At 38.0% G+C, this 17,959-nt stretch overlaps 2 protein-coding genes across 2 annotated transcripts in view; one reads left to right on the top strand and one right to left on the bottom strand.

The window, feature by feature from the left end:
- The window catches only part of LOC134858785 (VPS10 domain-containing receptor SorCS1-like), a 40,399-nt gene extending 25,686 nt beyond the window's left edge, over nt 1–14,713 (top strand). The window contains exons 15-27 of the mRNA XM_063874908.1: nt 88–205; nt 348–481; nt 1,530–1,643; nt 2,301–2,472; nt 2,754–2,940; nt 3,542–3,675; nt 3,792–3,915; nt 4,988–5,100; nt 5,942–6,076; nt 8,919–9,018; nt 9,834–9,942; nt 10,991–11,145; nt 12,731–14,713. Coding sequence (XP_063730978.1) covers nt 88–205; nt 348–481; nt 1,530–1,643; nt 2,301–2,472; nt 2,754–2,940; nt 3,542–3,675; nt 3,792–3,915; nt 4,988–5,100; nt 5,942–6,076; nt 8,919–9,018; nt 9,834–9,942; nt 10,991–11,145; nt 12,731–12,789 — 1,654 coding nt within the window. The 3' untranslated portion in view covers nt 12,790–14,713. The remainder of the gene's footprint in view (nt 1–87; nt 206–347; nt 482–1,529; nt 1,644–2,300; nt 2,473–2,753; nt 2,941–3,541; nt 3,676–3,791; nt 3,916–4,987; nt 5,101–5,941; nt 6,077–8,918; nt 9,019–9,833; nt 9,943–10,990; nt 11,146–12,730) is intronic.
- A 1,463-nt stretch (nt 14,714–16,176) lies between these two features.
- The window catches only part of sorcs3b (sortilin related VPS10 domain containing receptor 3b), a 35,890-nt gene continuing 34,107 nt past the window's right edge, over nt 16,177–17,959 (bottom strand). Inside the window, exon 27 of the mRNA XM_063875000.1 lies at nt 16,177–17,643. Coding sequence (XP_063731070.1) covers nt 17,579–17,643 — 65 coding nt within the window. The 3' untranslated portion in view covers nt 16,177–17,578. The remainder of the gene's footprint in view (nt 17,644–17,959) is intronic.

Below are 17,959 nucleotides of genomic sequence, written 5' to 3'. Positions count from 1 at the left end.
GTTGCGTTCAAATTACCCAGAGTGGAGTTGAGGTTGTTTTTTTCTACCAAACGTTTTTGATATTGTATATGTTGCTTGTTTGTGCAGAATATTCGGTCATTTTAGCCATCGATCTGAGTGGCAACTTGTCAAAATTGACTTCCAGTCCATTTTCCAACAACGCTGCACATCTGAAGATTACATGACATGGCAGTTACACAATGAGGTAAGAAGATCTTGCTGTTACTGGCTGATCAAACCCAAGTGAATCTCTTTGATTCACTCACACAATAAAAGCAAGATGGTACAAGACAAAAAAAAGGGGGAAAGGAGCCTCTGAAATGTTTATGATGCATTATTTATCACAGGGCGAAGTGTGCATCATGGGAATGAAGAGAATCTTCCAAAAACTGAAAGCAAACGTTCGATGTGTCAAGACCAGGAATCAGTATATTTCCCAGATGTCAGACTCCTGCCCGTGCACAGAAGCAGATTTTGAGTGGTGAGTTCTTACTCTGTAGCTGCACTACTCTTTTCACTTCATTAAACCCAATGCACGACAGATTATCAATCTCCAGAGGCAGAGTCTGTGAAGCTCTCTAAGGCACAACAAGAGGAGTGTTTGAAGAGATATATTTTAGGATTTACAAGTTTTATCTTGTATCTTGTTATCTTTCTGTCCACTTAGGATGCAAGTGTGTAATATGATTTAAGAGACATGCAATCAGTTGCCTGCTAGGCATGAATTTTGATGATTTAAGATAATGTTTGTAATAAATAACCCAATATACAATTTGTTTAATCTGATTTTGATATATTTCCCAATACGGTAACTAGTTGAATTGATGTTTAATGCAACAAAATCAACAATTTAACTATAATTTGCCTGGAATAATTATTTACATTTTAAAAACTGTTACAACCGTATCATTAATGTACAAAGTTTGACTGTAAGTAATAAAGCTCAGCCTTAACAGTCAAGTATGTGATAGCGGTACATTTCTGCATCGTTCAAGTTCACTTAAATGTAAATCCATAATGAATAAAATTATTGCCTCACTCTCAAGTCTTTTATTATGTCCAACAAGTGTCTCTTCAAGTCACTACTTCTTGTAATTTCAAACCCTTGACTATATGTCATACTGTTCTTTCACTTCTAAATGAACAGCAGCTTCTGGTTTATTAAAAAGGCTGAAAACTAGTTTATTACAAAAAGCCGTATTTAAACTTTCCAACTCGCTCTCCTGAGACTGTTTCCCTGATCACCATGACAGATTCATCAGATTTTTCTCAAGGTATAATTATAGTTTTTGTAAACACGCACCATTTGTTCCCTGCTTCAGAAGTTTGATACATAAAACATCAAATCTCAAATACTCTGAGCGGCTGTGAAAAGTTTTCTCGATCCTTGAACACCTTTTATTCTCAGTAGGGATGCAGTTATTTTGTTTTATTCTTTTTGAGCAGAGTAATTCTATTTGATATTTAAAATGATTCCCGATAACTCCTCAGTGTATCTTGTTCTGATCTTGTTGTTCCGACTGAAACAGCGACTACGGGTTTGAGAGGCAGATTGACGGGCGCTGCGCTCCGGCGTTCTGGTTCGTTCCTTCAGCAACATCTAGAGACTGCATCAGGGGGGAGAGCTTCCTCAACACCACAGGGTAAACTTTATTCCTTCATACTGTCACACGAACAAGGGGATTAGTGGTGGAAAATCGTCCTTAGTTACTTTTAAGCTCAAGGTGCTATTTTGTGTTTTTATATAAAACACTATCAATTATAAATGCTTAACTTTGCAAATACATGGAAGGAGGAACAATAGAATTCAAATAGGTTAACACAATAATGAGGCTGTTCTTTAGGATATATATTGCCCAAATAACAATTGAACCTCAAGCCATAACAAGTCGATTGCACCTGAAACCCCACGCTGCAATTGACAGTGCTTGTAAACTAGTTAACAATCGAGTAGTGAAGTCAAAGTAGAAATGTAATCATCAGATAGTTAAAAATTTCAACAATTTTAACTATATTTTGTATGCTTAAAATATTGGAACACTATAATTTTGTATGTAATAGTGTTAACTAACATCTGATACAAATGGACACAGTTTTACCAGATGGCTGGTGTTAATAAAAGCTAATTGAGCTCATGTGATGGAGCTGCGGGGGAATGGTGGACTAGAGCTGGTGGTGTCTCTCTCTTGAATGTCTCCCCTGTGTATACTGTATCTGCTTTTACACACAGCCAAAAACAGATCAAACATTTTTTTTGTGATGCTTATTTGTGTCCTTTGTGGATCTTTAATGAATTGTAGATACCGCCGCGGTTTGTCTAACAACTGCACAGAAGGAACGCTGTTGAAGTACAGCCCCAGGCGACAGAAGTGTCCCAGCCATGCCCCCAGGGGCCTCCAGCTCTTCACCAGTGAGGGAACACTGATAGCAACGCTGGAGAGAAATGTCACTTTCTTGGTCTTTCTGGAAGAGGTGCTGGCTTTACTTAATCCAAGCAACAGTAGTGTGTGTACTTCAGTTATAGGCTGCATGCTTTTTCTTCAGTGTTATATCTTGATATCAAGATTCTGTCAGAGACGTAGTGCAAAGGCTGAAGCTTGTCAAATAAATGTGCGGTGACATGATTAACCGCTTGACCTCATTTTTGTATGTATTATTTTATATATATGTAAGAAAGAAATACACTCTGCCATCTGTCAGTGACGATACACTGAGGCTAAAGTGTGAATGACATTGTTTTGGTTTCTTTAAAGGGTCTCGGCTCCATGACAAGTATAACTGTGGACTTTGGTGATGGGACAGCGATATCATATGTTAACATCAGCTCCATCGATGACGGGGTCAGACACATCTACAGCAGAGTTGGCATCTACCAAGTTTCTGCTACAGCAACCAACACTCTGGGCTTTGACAGGGTGATACTCTTCCTCCATGTCACCTGTAAGTCAAATCACTGGTAAATGGTTCCAATGATTTTTTTTTAATGTAAAACCTGGCCCTGTTTCATCCAGAATACTCTTTGAGTTAATGTCTGACTAAATGTATTCACTTCCTTTCTCATGACTTATCATGAACTATAAGATCCAACCTTCAAATCGTTAAAAACCCCTAGACTTTTACAAAGCAAAAATAATTCGAACACATGGGCCAACATGCTCTTGTAACTTCAAATTGGCTCATTAAAGGAAAGTACATCCAATATCTCTTTACAAAGTTTGGAGTGTCGCTCACCCTGTGTAGGCGTGAAAGACGGCTGTTGGTTTCTCCTGTTTGAAAGAGAGGAGCAGCTGTGGTCAGTTTGAATTCAGCTCATTATAACGGATTCCAAGGGTGACATTTTCAGGCATTGAAAGTCTCCACAGACACTTGTCAAATACTCCTGCATGCAATCAACTTCTCCAACATGAGTGAGTCTACTCAGTGTGTTCCAGCCCATCATTATTGTGGCAAAATGTATGGCTTCTGTTGCAACTTGGAGAGGTGATTAGCCATATTTTATCAAAAGGTGTTAATCAATAGTGTTCATGTTTTCTCTCTAAAGGTCAACTCGAACACGTTCAGCTCTTGGCTCCTTCAGTGGTCGTCAAGAACAAAGTGGTAAACCTCACCACGGTGTTACGGCCAAGCAGTGTGGGAACAGTCAGCTATTACTGGTGGTTTAGTAACAAAACAGAGGTAAGCCTTTATTTTTCACTCTACCACGCAACCTATTTCCTGAATGACATGATAGATTCTCAAGAAACAGAACATCTACCTCTTTCTCTGGCTCTCTCTGACTCTCTGACTTTCAGCCTGTTGTGACTCTGGATGGAGCGATGTCTTTCACTTTCTCCAAGGAGGGGAGTCACACTGTCACCGTTCAGGCTTCTGTCGGCAATACTGTTCGACAGGACCAGATGACGGTGTCCGTTTATGGTAAATTCAATACAAATACACATCCTATTAAGAGGATTTCAAAGCTGAAACTATAAGTCAATAACGTGCCTTTACATTGAGAGTGCACTAAAGCATGTTTTGAAATCTTCAAAGCCTCTTGACATAAAAAAGAAGACTTTCACAAGGTCTGTTAACTGATTTTTTTCCCGAGCTTACGTGGCCTTGTCATATCAGCTGGTTGTATGTGAATTTAATTAACTCTAAATCGCTGATGAAGGCCATGACATGTGAAAAAGCAATTTGGTGGACCTTCTAATATGATAGTTTGTTAAGAGGCTGATTCCAAGCTCAAGAATGGTCCAAGGCCTTCATTAAGGCTTAGGTTTATGCATTTGTTACATCTTCTTACATTTTATATCTTACATATGGATGTATATATCTAAAGCAGGGAATTGCATTGAACCTTTCAAATAAAAGCACATATACTGTACAATGCAGTATGATAAAGGGAATTTTAAACACAAAAACATGCACATTGTACAACTTTAATGCCTATATATCAAGGTTCAGATACGTTTTGTGTTTTAAATTCTTTCAAATGTTCCACAACTTAAAATTGGTTCAAATCCCTGAGGCGTCTCTTATACAGTATGTTGAAGAAGGCGTTGGATAATAAGTAGATCTCCATTGAAAACAATGCATTTTCTAACTGCTAGTAGTTTGAAATTATTATAGGAATCCAACTGTCTGGTCTTGTAGTCCATATTAAACAAAGTTGATGAATCAGTGATGGATAATGATGCATTGGGTTCACATGAATAAAAAAACAAATATTAATGTAAGAAATCGTTTTGCTTCTTACAACGTCATGATAGAAATTTCATCATACATCTTATGCACCTTTTCGGGTGTATAATAAGCAGCTCTTGATAAAGGAGTCATAAAACGTATCAACGTTTCGTGAACCTTGAGAAAGAAATAAGTTCATTTCTCTTTGTCAATTTGCAGTTTGGAAATCATATTACCAACAATTTGTAAGGAATATACAGAGTCTATACAGTACTCAGAAGATGCACATTGTTAATCATTTCAATTCCTTTCTAATTTTCAGAATATTTCCGGTCCCACATTTTGGGCTTTTCTTCTTATTTGGATGATCTGAACCCCGGGGTGTCAGAGTGGAGAGAGGACATCAGCCGAGTGGTGAAGAACTCCATGGTCCAGGTCAGATCTGCGGCTGCTAGCTTTTACTATGAAGACTAATTCAGTGAGGAATGAACCCCTCATTGAATTAGCAACTTTTCAATAGCATGGAGAGAAACACTTAAGTCCTGTCATGTGAGCCAATGAGATTTCCATTCTCGGTTATGCTGATTTTGTAATGTATGCCAAGCGTTGCACTGGACTTCTTTCGATGTCTTTAACCTCGCTCTCTGTGTAATTAGTGTTAACCTCCCCTCGCTGACATGCCACATCACCTGAAATCATTATTAGCAGTGCTAGCTTTCAACTGAACCCGTCAAAACAGTAAATGGCAGTAAAAGTACTACTGTGACAGTAACCATTTGTTCTCTAAAGAGCTGAATGCCATTGCTCAGAGAGAACACCAAAACCTCGAGTACAAATAGCCTTACTGTGGTTAGAGAGTCTGGTTTCTACTTCTCAGATGCTGTCAGGATGTCAAAAAGGCAGCAGGTTATGCAAAAGACTTGGATACTGAGCTCTATATATATCCTACAGTAGCCCTCAGTATGAAACATTCACTTTGACCTTCTGTCTTGTCAGATATTACCATGGTTTACACCAGGAAGCTGACAGCAGACCTCTGGTTATGGCATAAATGCACTAAAAGCCTTGGCCTTTACCAAAGACTGTCAAATTAAACTTGCATGTTCCGTTTGATCCGTGCATTATATCTGACAGTGACTGGTACTTAGGCAAATGATATATGAAGCTGAGATCTAGCAGTATTTACTCTATGGTACTGGGGCAAAGGCATAGAATATCACCCCAACACTGTCAATTCAAAAACCTTTTTAATGAGGTTCTGTTGTTTTTATTAAAGGTCACAGGAATCAATGAGGATCAGCTGCTGGTCACAGTGCTTCCAGGTTTACCAACAACAGCAGAGATTTTCATCCTGCCCGAGAAGAGGCCAAGAGTCGGAGGCATGGATGAAAAGTGGGCTCACCTGGATCAGGTACTGTCATTCAAACGGCTGCTGGCATATGCTCGCTACAATACACATATGCAATGGACAAAAATGCACAAATGTAGCTTTAAGAAGTCAATACTGTCTCCTGAGAGGACACGATTAAATATGTCCTTTACATTAAGATTACCATACAATATACATCATTTTTCTAACGGTATCAAATATATCTCCAGTGAATGTTACGTCTTGCGTGGGTTAATATGTGCAGCACAATATGTACCGAAGCAGATATGACCTATGAAAAAAGGTTACACTATATAGCCAAAAATACATACTGCACATATCGCATATTTCTTCACATCGTGGGCTTAAATCCAAAGTCAATTTCTACTTAATTTCATCAGCAGTTGTAGTCCACTTTTCCTTTGTTGGAGGTTTTGCCTGCAGCCAATTTGTGTGATAGCTTTGCTTGTAGCCAAAAGTATCCTGTGCCATAATTTCATCCTGGTGTAATGTAACAATAGAGCCATCATCCTCTATTCATCATCTCCTTTGCAATCTTTTGCCAATGTAAAAAAAGTTGATTTCAGTTGTGTCTTACCTTCATATTACTGCAATCATCCTCAATATATCTCCAATTTCTGTTTGACATTGACGGCAAAGTAGTTTGGGGAGTTTTGTGTTCCATCATATACTTGTGTTTTTGAAATGAGATGGTTTGTTATTTTAAATCTTATATGCTACGATGAATACGTTCAAATTAGATCTGCTGTCCTTAGTGGATATTTGAATCCGTTTTGCCTTTCAGGCAGCCATTGGTTTCTATATATTTTATGCCTTCAATGAAAATCAACTTGTAGAGACTTAAAATTAGATTTAGGTGAGGCAATATATCACAATGAGCATCATGTCTGCATTTATCTTTGTCAAAGTTACATTATTGTTGCATTCTAACACAGTTTTAAGTGCAGCTTTATTTGGAAAGTCTGCACTCTGTCCCCGTGTAACAATAAGGTTAAGTTTGACAAAAATAAATGCAGACATGATGCTCATTGTGATGGATTACCGAAGTCCGCCAAGTTTAAAGTCTCTGCAAATGTATTTTCATAGCACGGTGAAATGATTGGACACCACTGGATGCACGGTAGGTAGGAAAAACACTATGTTAATCCTCGGAAAAGGTCAGCAGTAATGAAGAGTGTACATTTTTTGTAATAATTGGGGTAAAAGATGTGGAAAAACTCTAGTCTGGTTCATTAACGGAAAACATGCAGAGAACAAGAGGAATATTTTTCTATAGATGGCACATAGAACCCCTTTCATCTCATATATCTCCATAGGACATCATTAGGTTTAAGCTTTAAAACCCCTTTTGATTTCCTGCAGGATTACTCTATTAAATACTGCATCTTAAACATGTGTATTTTTATATTACAAAAGAGATTTAGATCATTTATTGTTGTATTGGCCATTACTAATTAACCCATTGAATCACTGACAATCAATGTTTTACTACACGTGCTTTGTTTTTCAATTCCTAAAAAAGGGGTAATGCATAATGTCAACACTAGAGGGCAATGTCTTCCCATGTAAAAGCAATGAACCAGCTCACAAAGCGTCTCCAAACAGGTTGCAGACCCAATGCCACCCTGTAGAAGTTGTGAAACTTGCCTACACCTTTGATGATAGGTGTAGGACAATAATTACCCCATAGTCATTTCAATCCCTCTAATGGCTGTAATTATTGTCTTACTCTCTCACATGTTATGCATAGCTATTAAATATGTGACAAAACAATAAAACGGTGCTGTTTTTAAAGCTACAGCTGAACCAAAGCTAATTTATTCCTAATAACAGCAAGGACCTCAATGTTTCAAAAATAAACATAATTTTGCTGGCTCACGGTCTTCAACTAAGTTAATAGGTATTTAATTACATTGATGCATCATATAATTGGCAGCTTTGAGAAAGGAGACAAACTGGGGCAGGCGGCCTGGATTGGGAATTAAAGAGATGTATTTATCTAAAGCCTGTCTGATTACCTGGCAGAAACTCACAGACAATAGGGTAATAAATCTTCAGTTCACCGCGCTCATCTCCAGTGAATGACTTGCAATGTGGATGCATTAAGTCAGCGTGTGCCCACACATACACACATGCATGTGGTGAGTGTATGTGTGGAGCAGCTTATTAAAATGTGTAATAGATTTACTGACCCTGATATGCCACTAGAACAAAAAGTAATTATTCATACTGTGTAGTGCAGTCTAATTTTAACCAGTGGAAAGATTTTAGAAAGAGCGAGATGGAATTAGTGAGGCATGGCTAAGGACTCAAATGGGCTCCGGGAAGGCATTTTGGTCCCCTGTTAAATGACTGCTTCATCTAGGTGTGAAAAGCAGGGGGAACTTAAGGCACTTCAGGGAAAAAAATAAATAAATTAAAACAGCTATTTTATGATATAAGAACATACTTTGCTTTCCAATGGCTTTGCCTAGCTGAACTTTAAAATCGTTAAATCATTTCGCCCTGAAAACAGGTTTACAGAAAAAAAAACAGATGAGAAATTCCATTTCGATCAAAGCAGCATAAGATTGTACTTTTTTTCTTTCTTTTTTAAATGTCACTGCCACGCCATAAGCAGGCTGTCCTTTTACCTGATAGGGTTTCCATCGCCATTAACAGTGTGCCGCGTCTCGCTGCAGCAGGTTTGGTTTTCCTTGTGTCATATCAACGTTTGCTCTTCTTTTAAAAGGAAGCAAAAATTGTGATTCATAATTCAGGGTGTTGGATGGAATGAGTGTGGTTGAAATATTGATGACTGTGGAATATTGGTCTGCAGCCGCTGCTTACCGAGTCTTCTCTGCTCCATCACTCCTCCTCATAGCTTTCTCAGGTTCTGCTAAGTGCTCTGAACCAAGACCTCATCCAGTTCACACTCAAGCCGGGGGTGCAGGTGAACGTGTACGCCACACAGCTGTCTCCAGGTGAGTCTGCTCCCTCTGCTACACACCTACTGAACAAATCCCATCCATTTTAGGGACAGAAGTGCATTTCAGGTGCTCGTCTCTCGGTAATGTTTGGCCAGACCTTCCAATTTGGAGGTGAAGACGAGCAATAATGAAACAAATGACAAGGAATTGATAAAAAGCTGATAACTTAAATACATTAAGAAGATCCTTAAAAAAAATAAACCGATATAATTAGAAATCTGAAATCTTTTATGATAGATGGAAAAAAGGGGTGAGATAAAATGCAAAACATTATTAATGACCCTCCGGTTGGATGTGACTATTAATGTATGTAAGAGTATTACGTTGAGTGAAGCATATCCTATACATTAATATTGATCTTTTATTTTGTGTTTTCTTTTCATTTTATTCCTCTTTTTGCTGATTTGTTACTTGTTTAATATAATTTAATGTTTCTCATTCTGTTATATATGCCCAGTAACCATCCAATTTCTTAAAATGCAAATTTACAACAGAAATCTACTTGGGAACAAACTAGTCTACTTTCAGACGTCAACCTTAATATTGACTGTCTCATTGTTGTATTATTTGTTTTTGATATATCCCTGGAGAGCAATATTAAAAGTGAGTAGATTATTCTGAATAAAGTATATTAAACTATGAATAAAAATGAGTTTTTATTGGACATTGGAGTCCCTATACTCTCACAGCCTCAGCACTGATACTCCATTGTTATATTATTTGTATTCCTATGAGATCAAAAATGTGCACTTATCCTTCTTTGGCCTTCATGTGCACTCAATTTCTCTTTCATTCTTTCTCCTTCAAAGCTCCTCTTGTGGACAGCAGTGATAGCGTCCACAGCAGCACTGCAGTCATCATGCTGGTGTCAGTTGTACTGATGGGCCTGGCTGTCTTTGTTATATATAAATTTAAAAGGTACAGTATACGGAATATAATATATTGTTACCCCATAAAAGGCACTGGAAAACGGTGTGATGCATTCTAAGGTTTGCAGACTCGCATCATTACAGAGATATCTACGTTAAGATAGATGCTATTGTTTTGTGAGTGTGTGCGTGTGTGTTTGCATAACGACCCTTTTTCAGAGTCGGCCCCATTACCCACAAGCAAACACCTCGCTGCTGAACTCCTAAAACTTTCCAGAAGTATTCCGACTCCATATATCTCCGAGTTATGGACACGGGCATCACAATAATGGCTCTAGGAATAAGACAATTCCCCTCTGTCTCAATCTGGGGAATATTACAGGGAATGACAGTCTAATCAATTCTCCCAGAGTGCTGAATGGGTGTCAGAGTCCTGCAGTTATCAATATTCATCTATCTGACAATGTGAGGGTTGACCTTTCGGAAATGCTAAACACAGCCATCCAAGGTGAGGCACACTCTGCAGAATGGCAGGAAAGGTTGAGGAGATAAGCCCTGAGACAACATACATTATACAGTGAGGGACATACAGTAAATAGGATCCACTGCAGCAGCTTATCCCGTGCCAATCACATCACTGATAGTTTAGAAGAATTGTCCTCAGTATAAAGTAAAACATTACTTAACTCTAACTTTCAAGATCCTAATTACTAAATTAAGGAAATCAACTTTTAGTTTCTAAAGCTGCCTGAACTGTCACAGCAGCAGCTGCAGCAGGAAATCACAGGGGGCGACTGTGAAATTAGAAAGGCAAGATGTTAGTTTTAAGCAGAATTGGGGGTGCATCTGAGGGGGATGAAAAATTTATTGAAAATGGAGGTGAACAATGTGAAAGTGAGGGAGCAATGCCCAGTGGAATGTGAAATGCCCTAGTTTCCAGCTTTCAAGCAATCCTCTCCCATCCTTAACAGTTAAAAATAGTGTGTGACACATTATGCTGAGTGCGAGCATTAGAGAAACAGACCTGATGGCGGGTTTCCATTTGCATGCCTTTTATATATATATTTTTTTTACTTGCCCCTTTGCATGACCTACAGGAAGATTCCGGGCATCAACACTTACACAGTGGAGCAGCCTGACAAAGAACAAGAGGTCATCCCCACCGTGACCTCCATCGCCGTCCCAAACCCTGAGGGGGACAAGCTGACCTGCCTGGATCGGGTGGATGTACAGCTGGATTCAAAAGGCAGAGGTATTCGTTTGTCTTCCTTTGGGCTACATTCATTCCTGAAGAATATTAAGCGTTTATTCACATAATTATTATTAGATTTTTATGTTGGCAAACAAGGGTCTTTCCCTTGAGCAGTGTTTTATTCTACCACTTGATCATTTCATTCTGCTAGTATGTCTGTGGTGTAAGTATAAACAATAATAAGAAATCCTTAAGAGAAAAAGACACTTTCTTAATAACAATAAATGGTATCTGGTGGTTTTTATTTGCACAGCTTTTGGGACATCCAGTGTTTCTCATGTATTAAATTGTTTCCATAAAACAATTCACCACAACAGCTATGAAGAGTAAAGCTCTAAACATATGCTACAGTTATATATTACTCACCCTAAAGGCACAGGGATATAGTACACTTGAATGACTGCATCTCTTCAGTTGAAGTCCGTAATGTGCATGTGAGGACAAGAAGAAAACTTTTCCTGACTATGTATGTAAACTTGTGGAATCATTATTCTTGTTAATTAGCACAGAAGACTTAAATTGGCTATCCAAATACAAAACATTAAGCTTGCCAGTTTCAAAAGAAAGCCTTGGAGACGGAGAGCCCGTAACCAGGATAAACTTTTAATCTTTTATAGTTTCTTTACTTTTTCTCTCTGATTTTGTGTACAGCTTTTCTGCCATTTAGGTTATTTAAGAGTACATATAATGGTAAGTCATGCTTTAAAAAGTTGGCAGTGTCTTGTTATTCCATGTGGGATAGTCAAAAACGGCTGGCATGGCACACAAATAAAAACAAACTACCTGGCAATGTGCAATCAACTTTTTCTGTTCAGTATAACTCTACCAGAGTATAAACTTCAGCATTGCTCTCATAAACCTCTCACAGTTTGATGACTGCTTAGAAAATGCTCATTACCAAACCGAAATTGTGACACTGCCTCCTTGTTTAGGGGCTGAGTCTTGGCAGCTTGATTGAACAGACGGCTAATGTGACCATTCTTTAACCTGATAATAGTTTCTGAGACTTTTTAAACTGGAATTATTTTACAATTCATATAGTTATACATACAGTAAAGGCACACAAGGGTTAAGAGGAAACAGGGTTATTGTAGAGTGTGTGAAATGACTATGAATAACACAGTTTTTACAAAAGCTGAGTTACAAAATGCACTGACAGGAAAGAGATACTTGGTATTCAGCTGTTGTTAAGTGCTGATGCCACCCTCCCCCCTCCCTTTATTATCATAAAGGAGGTGCCAAGATACAGTTCTTGTTATGTGCAGTATATTTATGTATTTGCCAACCTGAGTTTGTCACAGCAAGGTATTAGTATTCACAGGTAAGTAAAGCATAATCAATTGCGAGCTAAAGTGATGAGAATGTCTAGGTGAATTATTTGACCCAATAAAATAATTAGTGCATCAGGAAAGTAGCGGAGTGGTGAAAGCATTTTCATCAAGAACTATCTACGAGGTTCCAGTTGATTTACTTCTAAACAATCGACCAATCCAATATAAATGTGTTTGCCTGCAAAAATACAGCCGTATGCAAATGGGAAAACATAAACTTCCACCTGTCTCTTTCCTTTCTTCTCCCTTGTCAGGCTACCTGCCATCTCACACAGACATCAAGCTCTCTGATGAAGCGCCCCATGTGTTTTAATGTTGAGAGTCTATGACCAACTCGAAAGCAATACATCTTCCTTGGCAGTTACTTCCAGCAAGCTATGAAACCACGGTCACAATGAATGGTCTCGAGTGTTTTGCTACCCATGCATGGATGGACCAGTTCACACTGTGCTGCCTAATCCCTCTGAGGAAACTGTACAGATTTATACTTGCTTCTTGAAAAGGGACACTTTTTGACTGAAAATACTTGTATTTTTGCAAGGACATTGATCTTTTTATGTAAATAATGTACATCCATAATGTAAGTAGTGAACGCTATTTGTTTCAGCTGGTTACGGCTGCATTTGCTCAAATATGAAAATATCAAACAGCGGGACAGAAGTGATGTATAATAATATATGAAAAAATGCTCCTATTTCTGTTCTTTGGGCTTGTGTTTGTGAAGTTTACTTTGTTTGACGATGTGGAAACAGCTTATCTGAGTAAGACAGTGAGGGAAGCAGATTCATTAAGCTCTGTACAATCAGTACATCTTATCACCAGATTCTCATCAAATGAAAGCTTGCAATATCCAGGAGATGGAGGGCTCCAAGTCCCAGATCGGCGTACTCCATCAAGCCTGTCTCTTTGCAGCTCAACATGTTTTATATGTCATAACAAAAAAAAGAACAGAAGATTAAAGTGGATAAACCAGATAGGTGTATACAGTAGGTGGGAAACTGAGCAATGCCTCTTGTTTAGGAGACTCGCACACGTCATTTTAGTGACACAGGAATGAATGCTATCATGAATAAATGTGAAACCTACTTAGAAACAGATTATACACAGATCTGTCTAAATCATGCATATGGTTATTGTTGCAGCTGCAGTCTTATACGTCTTATTTGGCTGTAAATCAGTGCGATGACTTCTAAACTTGTGATTCCTACTGATTTGTGGCCCAGAACTTTTCTTGTACATTCCGGTTTTCATGGAAAACGTATTGTACATTTTCTGAATAATTCCCATGTTAACAAAGAAGCAGAGAACACACGCTGCAATTCAGTAATGAAAATGCTAAATCTGAATTTTCTTTAGTTAGTTCATGATGGATTAACTATTTGTTTGGTTTTAGTTAAAAGACATGTTTCCTTGACACAGTTACAAAAGGATTCCCATGTGTTTTGTTGTTTCTTTGAACTGATTCCCCTGTGAAGGCTGTGGTGCCTTCTCACAGACAACACTAAAACAACAGCGGGTTTAGATGGAGAAATATCCTCTCATTTGTATTTATTCTGGACTGTTTATCTACCACAGTGATACCAGCATCTCCACTTGGCATTTCCCTCGGTTTACAGGAACGCAGAGGAGCCTGCAGTCTGTTCTAGGTTTACCCCCAAGGACTCAGTGGACAAAAGGCTGCAGATTTGTTCATGTTCTTTGCTGCGAGGGACACAGAGATAGAGAAGACGTATCTCCTGTCAACAAGGCTCAGCCTACGCACAGAGCTTTGGTCAGCCGCTGTCTCTTTGGGATAAGTACTGAAGTTATTCTTCATCAAACTTTTCTTTTTAAGTGTTGTCAGCATCATATGTCAGTAAGACAAATTGACTAGAGGCTTCTCCATACTACTTCCCTCCCATCGTGCGATTGAGCCTGAAGCATAAATAAACTCTTCCTCTTCAATGGGGCGAACGCTGTCCTTCCACACCATCAGTTTTATTGTATGCTTATTATTTATTTAACAAACCTTTCGTCAATTCCCAATAATCAAACTGTGAATACGATTGTAAACAGAATTGCATGATGTTTTTTCTTTTCACCAAGATATTTCAAATGTGTTTGAATTAGGCAGAAAACTGACTTGTTAGGAATGTGAACTGCAGTGTTTTTTTTTTTGATTCTCAAAGGCTCGACATCTCATTCATTACATGTGACTTGATTATCCAGTGGGTTGTTACTGTGTTTTTCATTTGATCTTGCAGAAGTAACCATGGTTGCGGAATAAAGCAGAAACAGTATTCATGTAGCGTGGCTGTCGAGTAAACTCATTTCTAAAAGCAAAAAGTGGTTTATTTCTTTGTGGTGTGTTAAATCCATGAATCCATGTAGTTCACCGCAGGACTTAGTTCAGTTTGACCTTTGATTTAATCAATTAAGACTTCATGAAGTGCGAAACTATGACTCATGTTGGTAATTTTGATCACCAGGCACACTTTTTTTGTTTCTTTCCTGCCTTGTTCTCTAACACGTGTTGCTTAGCGTGCTCAAAGTTTCAGTGCAGTCATTTGCATTACACAATGGGTCCGAGCGGCAGGACAATGAAAAGCACCAAGTAGCCTGGAGAGATTCTAATGGGCTGGTTCCTTGGCTCTCCCACCGTGCAACAAATTAATTATCCCCTCTCCAGGAAATCAACACACACACGCACACAATGGTGGAAGACTTTCCCAGACTGGGTAACACCTTGAATGAAAAATGTCCCACAACAATAACCCACAGCAATATTGTGTTAGCCACAGTGTGAAATTGATGAGCATGTTTCCTTTCATTGAGTGCTACATTAGTGTCTGGCTGCAGCGAATCATCCATTAGGGATTGTCACCGTTCAATTTGATTGTGCACCACCGAACATCCCAGGGCAGTTAGAGAAAGGCCTTGGTGTTAATTCAGACTGAGAGCACGAGCAAGAATAAGACTCTCGGGGCGTTGGTGGCTGTTGGAGTGATGAAGATTGGTGTGCAATTTGAAGCAAAAAAAAAAATGCAAAACAGTGAAACAAGGACCATGTTGCTGCATCTTTGTGGGAAAAGAATCATTTCTGCCAATCAGCCACACCGTCCAACCTTTCTATCTCTTTCTTTCACCTTCCTGTTCTTCTTTCTCTGAGGATGGAGAATAAGCAACACTAACGCCAGCAGTTCTTCTTTACAAAATCTCATCACTTGACTACATCCTCAGTAATTGTTCCATTAAATCGAAACCATCTGTAACTGGAAACTTGAGTGATGGCGTGATAGAGGTAAAAAGAAGCTCAGTCAAAGTGTCGGATGGGAATCTTCACATGGGTGTTATCACACTTCTGCCCATTAAAGTGACTTCAGAGCCTCTGAGGGATCATTAAACGTGTGACACTGGCTGCTGCAAGGCACCTGAGTTTTAGATAACTCTGAATATGACATGCGGTCTGTCTTTGCATCCTTTGGTCAGGAAACAAACGACTGTAAACTATATATACACAAATCATCATCAAAAGATATACTGCGAGTGAATGCAAAATCACAAAAACATAATTCCATATAAAAATACATTTATTTTGAACAATTTTAAAATGGCAATTTGTTCACAGTAAGAAATATGATTCAAAACAAGACAATATATATATATATATACTGTATATATATATTAGACAAAAATGAACAATATCATATCATGCACAACTTTTGGCAATTGCACAACTAGACTATTAGACAAGGTGTTTAATAATTTGTTTAATGTGTAAACTTTAAAACCAACCATGGTATATACACAGTACTCGCTCACCCTAATGTATTACTTTTATCTTTTATCACAGATAATTAGGGCATGCTACTGTAAAAAAGAAATAAAAAAAGAGAGGACAAACAGCTTGTTGTCAGACTGACGGTCTTAGAAACACTGCCTGTTCAGAGAGGCGAAAGTAGGATGACGGTACTCTTTACATTCCTTCTTCTTCTATGTACAAGTTTACATTATTTCCCCCTCTAAGGCCAGACTGTCCTTTTTCAGCGATCTTCTGAGACAGTCATTGAAAGCACCGTGTTACCTTACAGAGCCTTCTACGTATTTATTTCTTAAAACCATTCACAACAGTCAGATTTTGACATTTGTATATAAATATTCATAAGTGTATATTTACAACTCAAAGACCTCTAGTAAAAGAGCGGGAAATGCTCATGTTTATCCGGAGCTTAAAGTTGAATTGTTTATTAAACATTAGAAAATAATGAATTAAATGTTGTATTTATTGTATGAAGGCAAAGAAGATGTGTTCTGCCATAACAGACGACTTTTGTTTTTGTGGGTTGTACCTCTATTAGGGATATAAAGAAAATGATCAAATTATGGAAACAAAATACAAATGTAACACTTGACAAATTTTATAGCTGGTTGGTTCATTTTGTGTTGTAGAGGGAAACACTTTTATAACATTAACATTTTGTATAATTTTTATCCCTGTATTATAATGTTCCTCGAGGGGCTTAATGTCCTTTTAGTAGGACATTATCATCTCCTGTCATTAAATGCTGAATTCAACATAACTCAACATAACTATCAGACTTTTACACAGTAAAGCCAATACATCCTTTCTCTTGTACTGACCCATTAAATTAATTGTACTTTTCTCATTTGATTGTTTACTTAATAGCTTTTTGGTTCCGTTTTCCTATCCTTTGTTTCACATAATTAAGAAAAATGATGATTTGCCACAAGCAGTGAAGAATTCATACATATTTGCAGCTGATTATTCATAAAGTACTCTTATTAGCAATACATCCTCTGTTTGACATAAAGCTAGTCGCTCTGGATGCTAATTGGACATTTTTTGCTCTCTAACATTATAAGCCAATTTCTTTAATTCACCGCTCTCAAACTAGAGGCCCTTGAGTCTAACTCGGTGGATTGATCTTCATCAAGTATTATAGATACCTACTCTATCCACGTGAGTGAAAAACATGACTAAATGATAGCAGCTATAAGCGTGAGATGAATTGTAAAAAACTGAACTAAAATCAATGCTAACAAAGCAAACAATTTCAGAACAATTGTAACACAACAATCTGTACTCACTCGGTAACAGTGTCTTAGACATTAGTACAATTTGGAAATTCCCTTGTGACAATTCTCTCCATATTTCTTCCAATTCCCCCTGAAAAACATGTGCAGAAAAAAACAAAAAGAGGATAAATACAGGAAAAGGTTTTTGCTTTGACATCACATGCACAACACAATCGCTTATTTTTAAGGATTTGGAAATTAAAGAGTCTTTGCAAACAACGTCTGTGAAATTCGTGCTTTATCTACATGACAATGATTGCGGGGTGAAGAAATAACTCTACAACATCAACTAAACAACTCAAAGTTCATTCTCGCTTCCTCTCGAATCTCTCTACTGGAAGATCAAATGGTTTCTGAAAGCTTTTAAACTTAATTATGAATTCTTCAGCAGTGCATCTTTGTTAAAA

Source organism: Eleginops maclovinus, chromosome 22 (assembly GCF_036324505.1).
Source record: "Eleginops maclovinus isolate JMC-PN-2008 ecotype Puerto Natales chromosome 22, JC_Emac_rtc_rv5, whole genome shotgun sequence".
NCBI classification, from domain to species: domain Eukaryota; kingdom Metazoa; phylum Chordata; class Actinopteri; order Perciformes; family Eleginopidae; genus Eleginops; species Eleginops maclovinus.
This window is presented reverse-complemented; position numbering and strand designations above follow the sequence as displayed.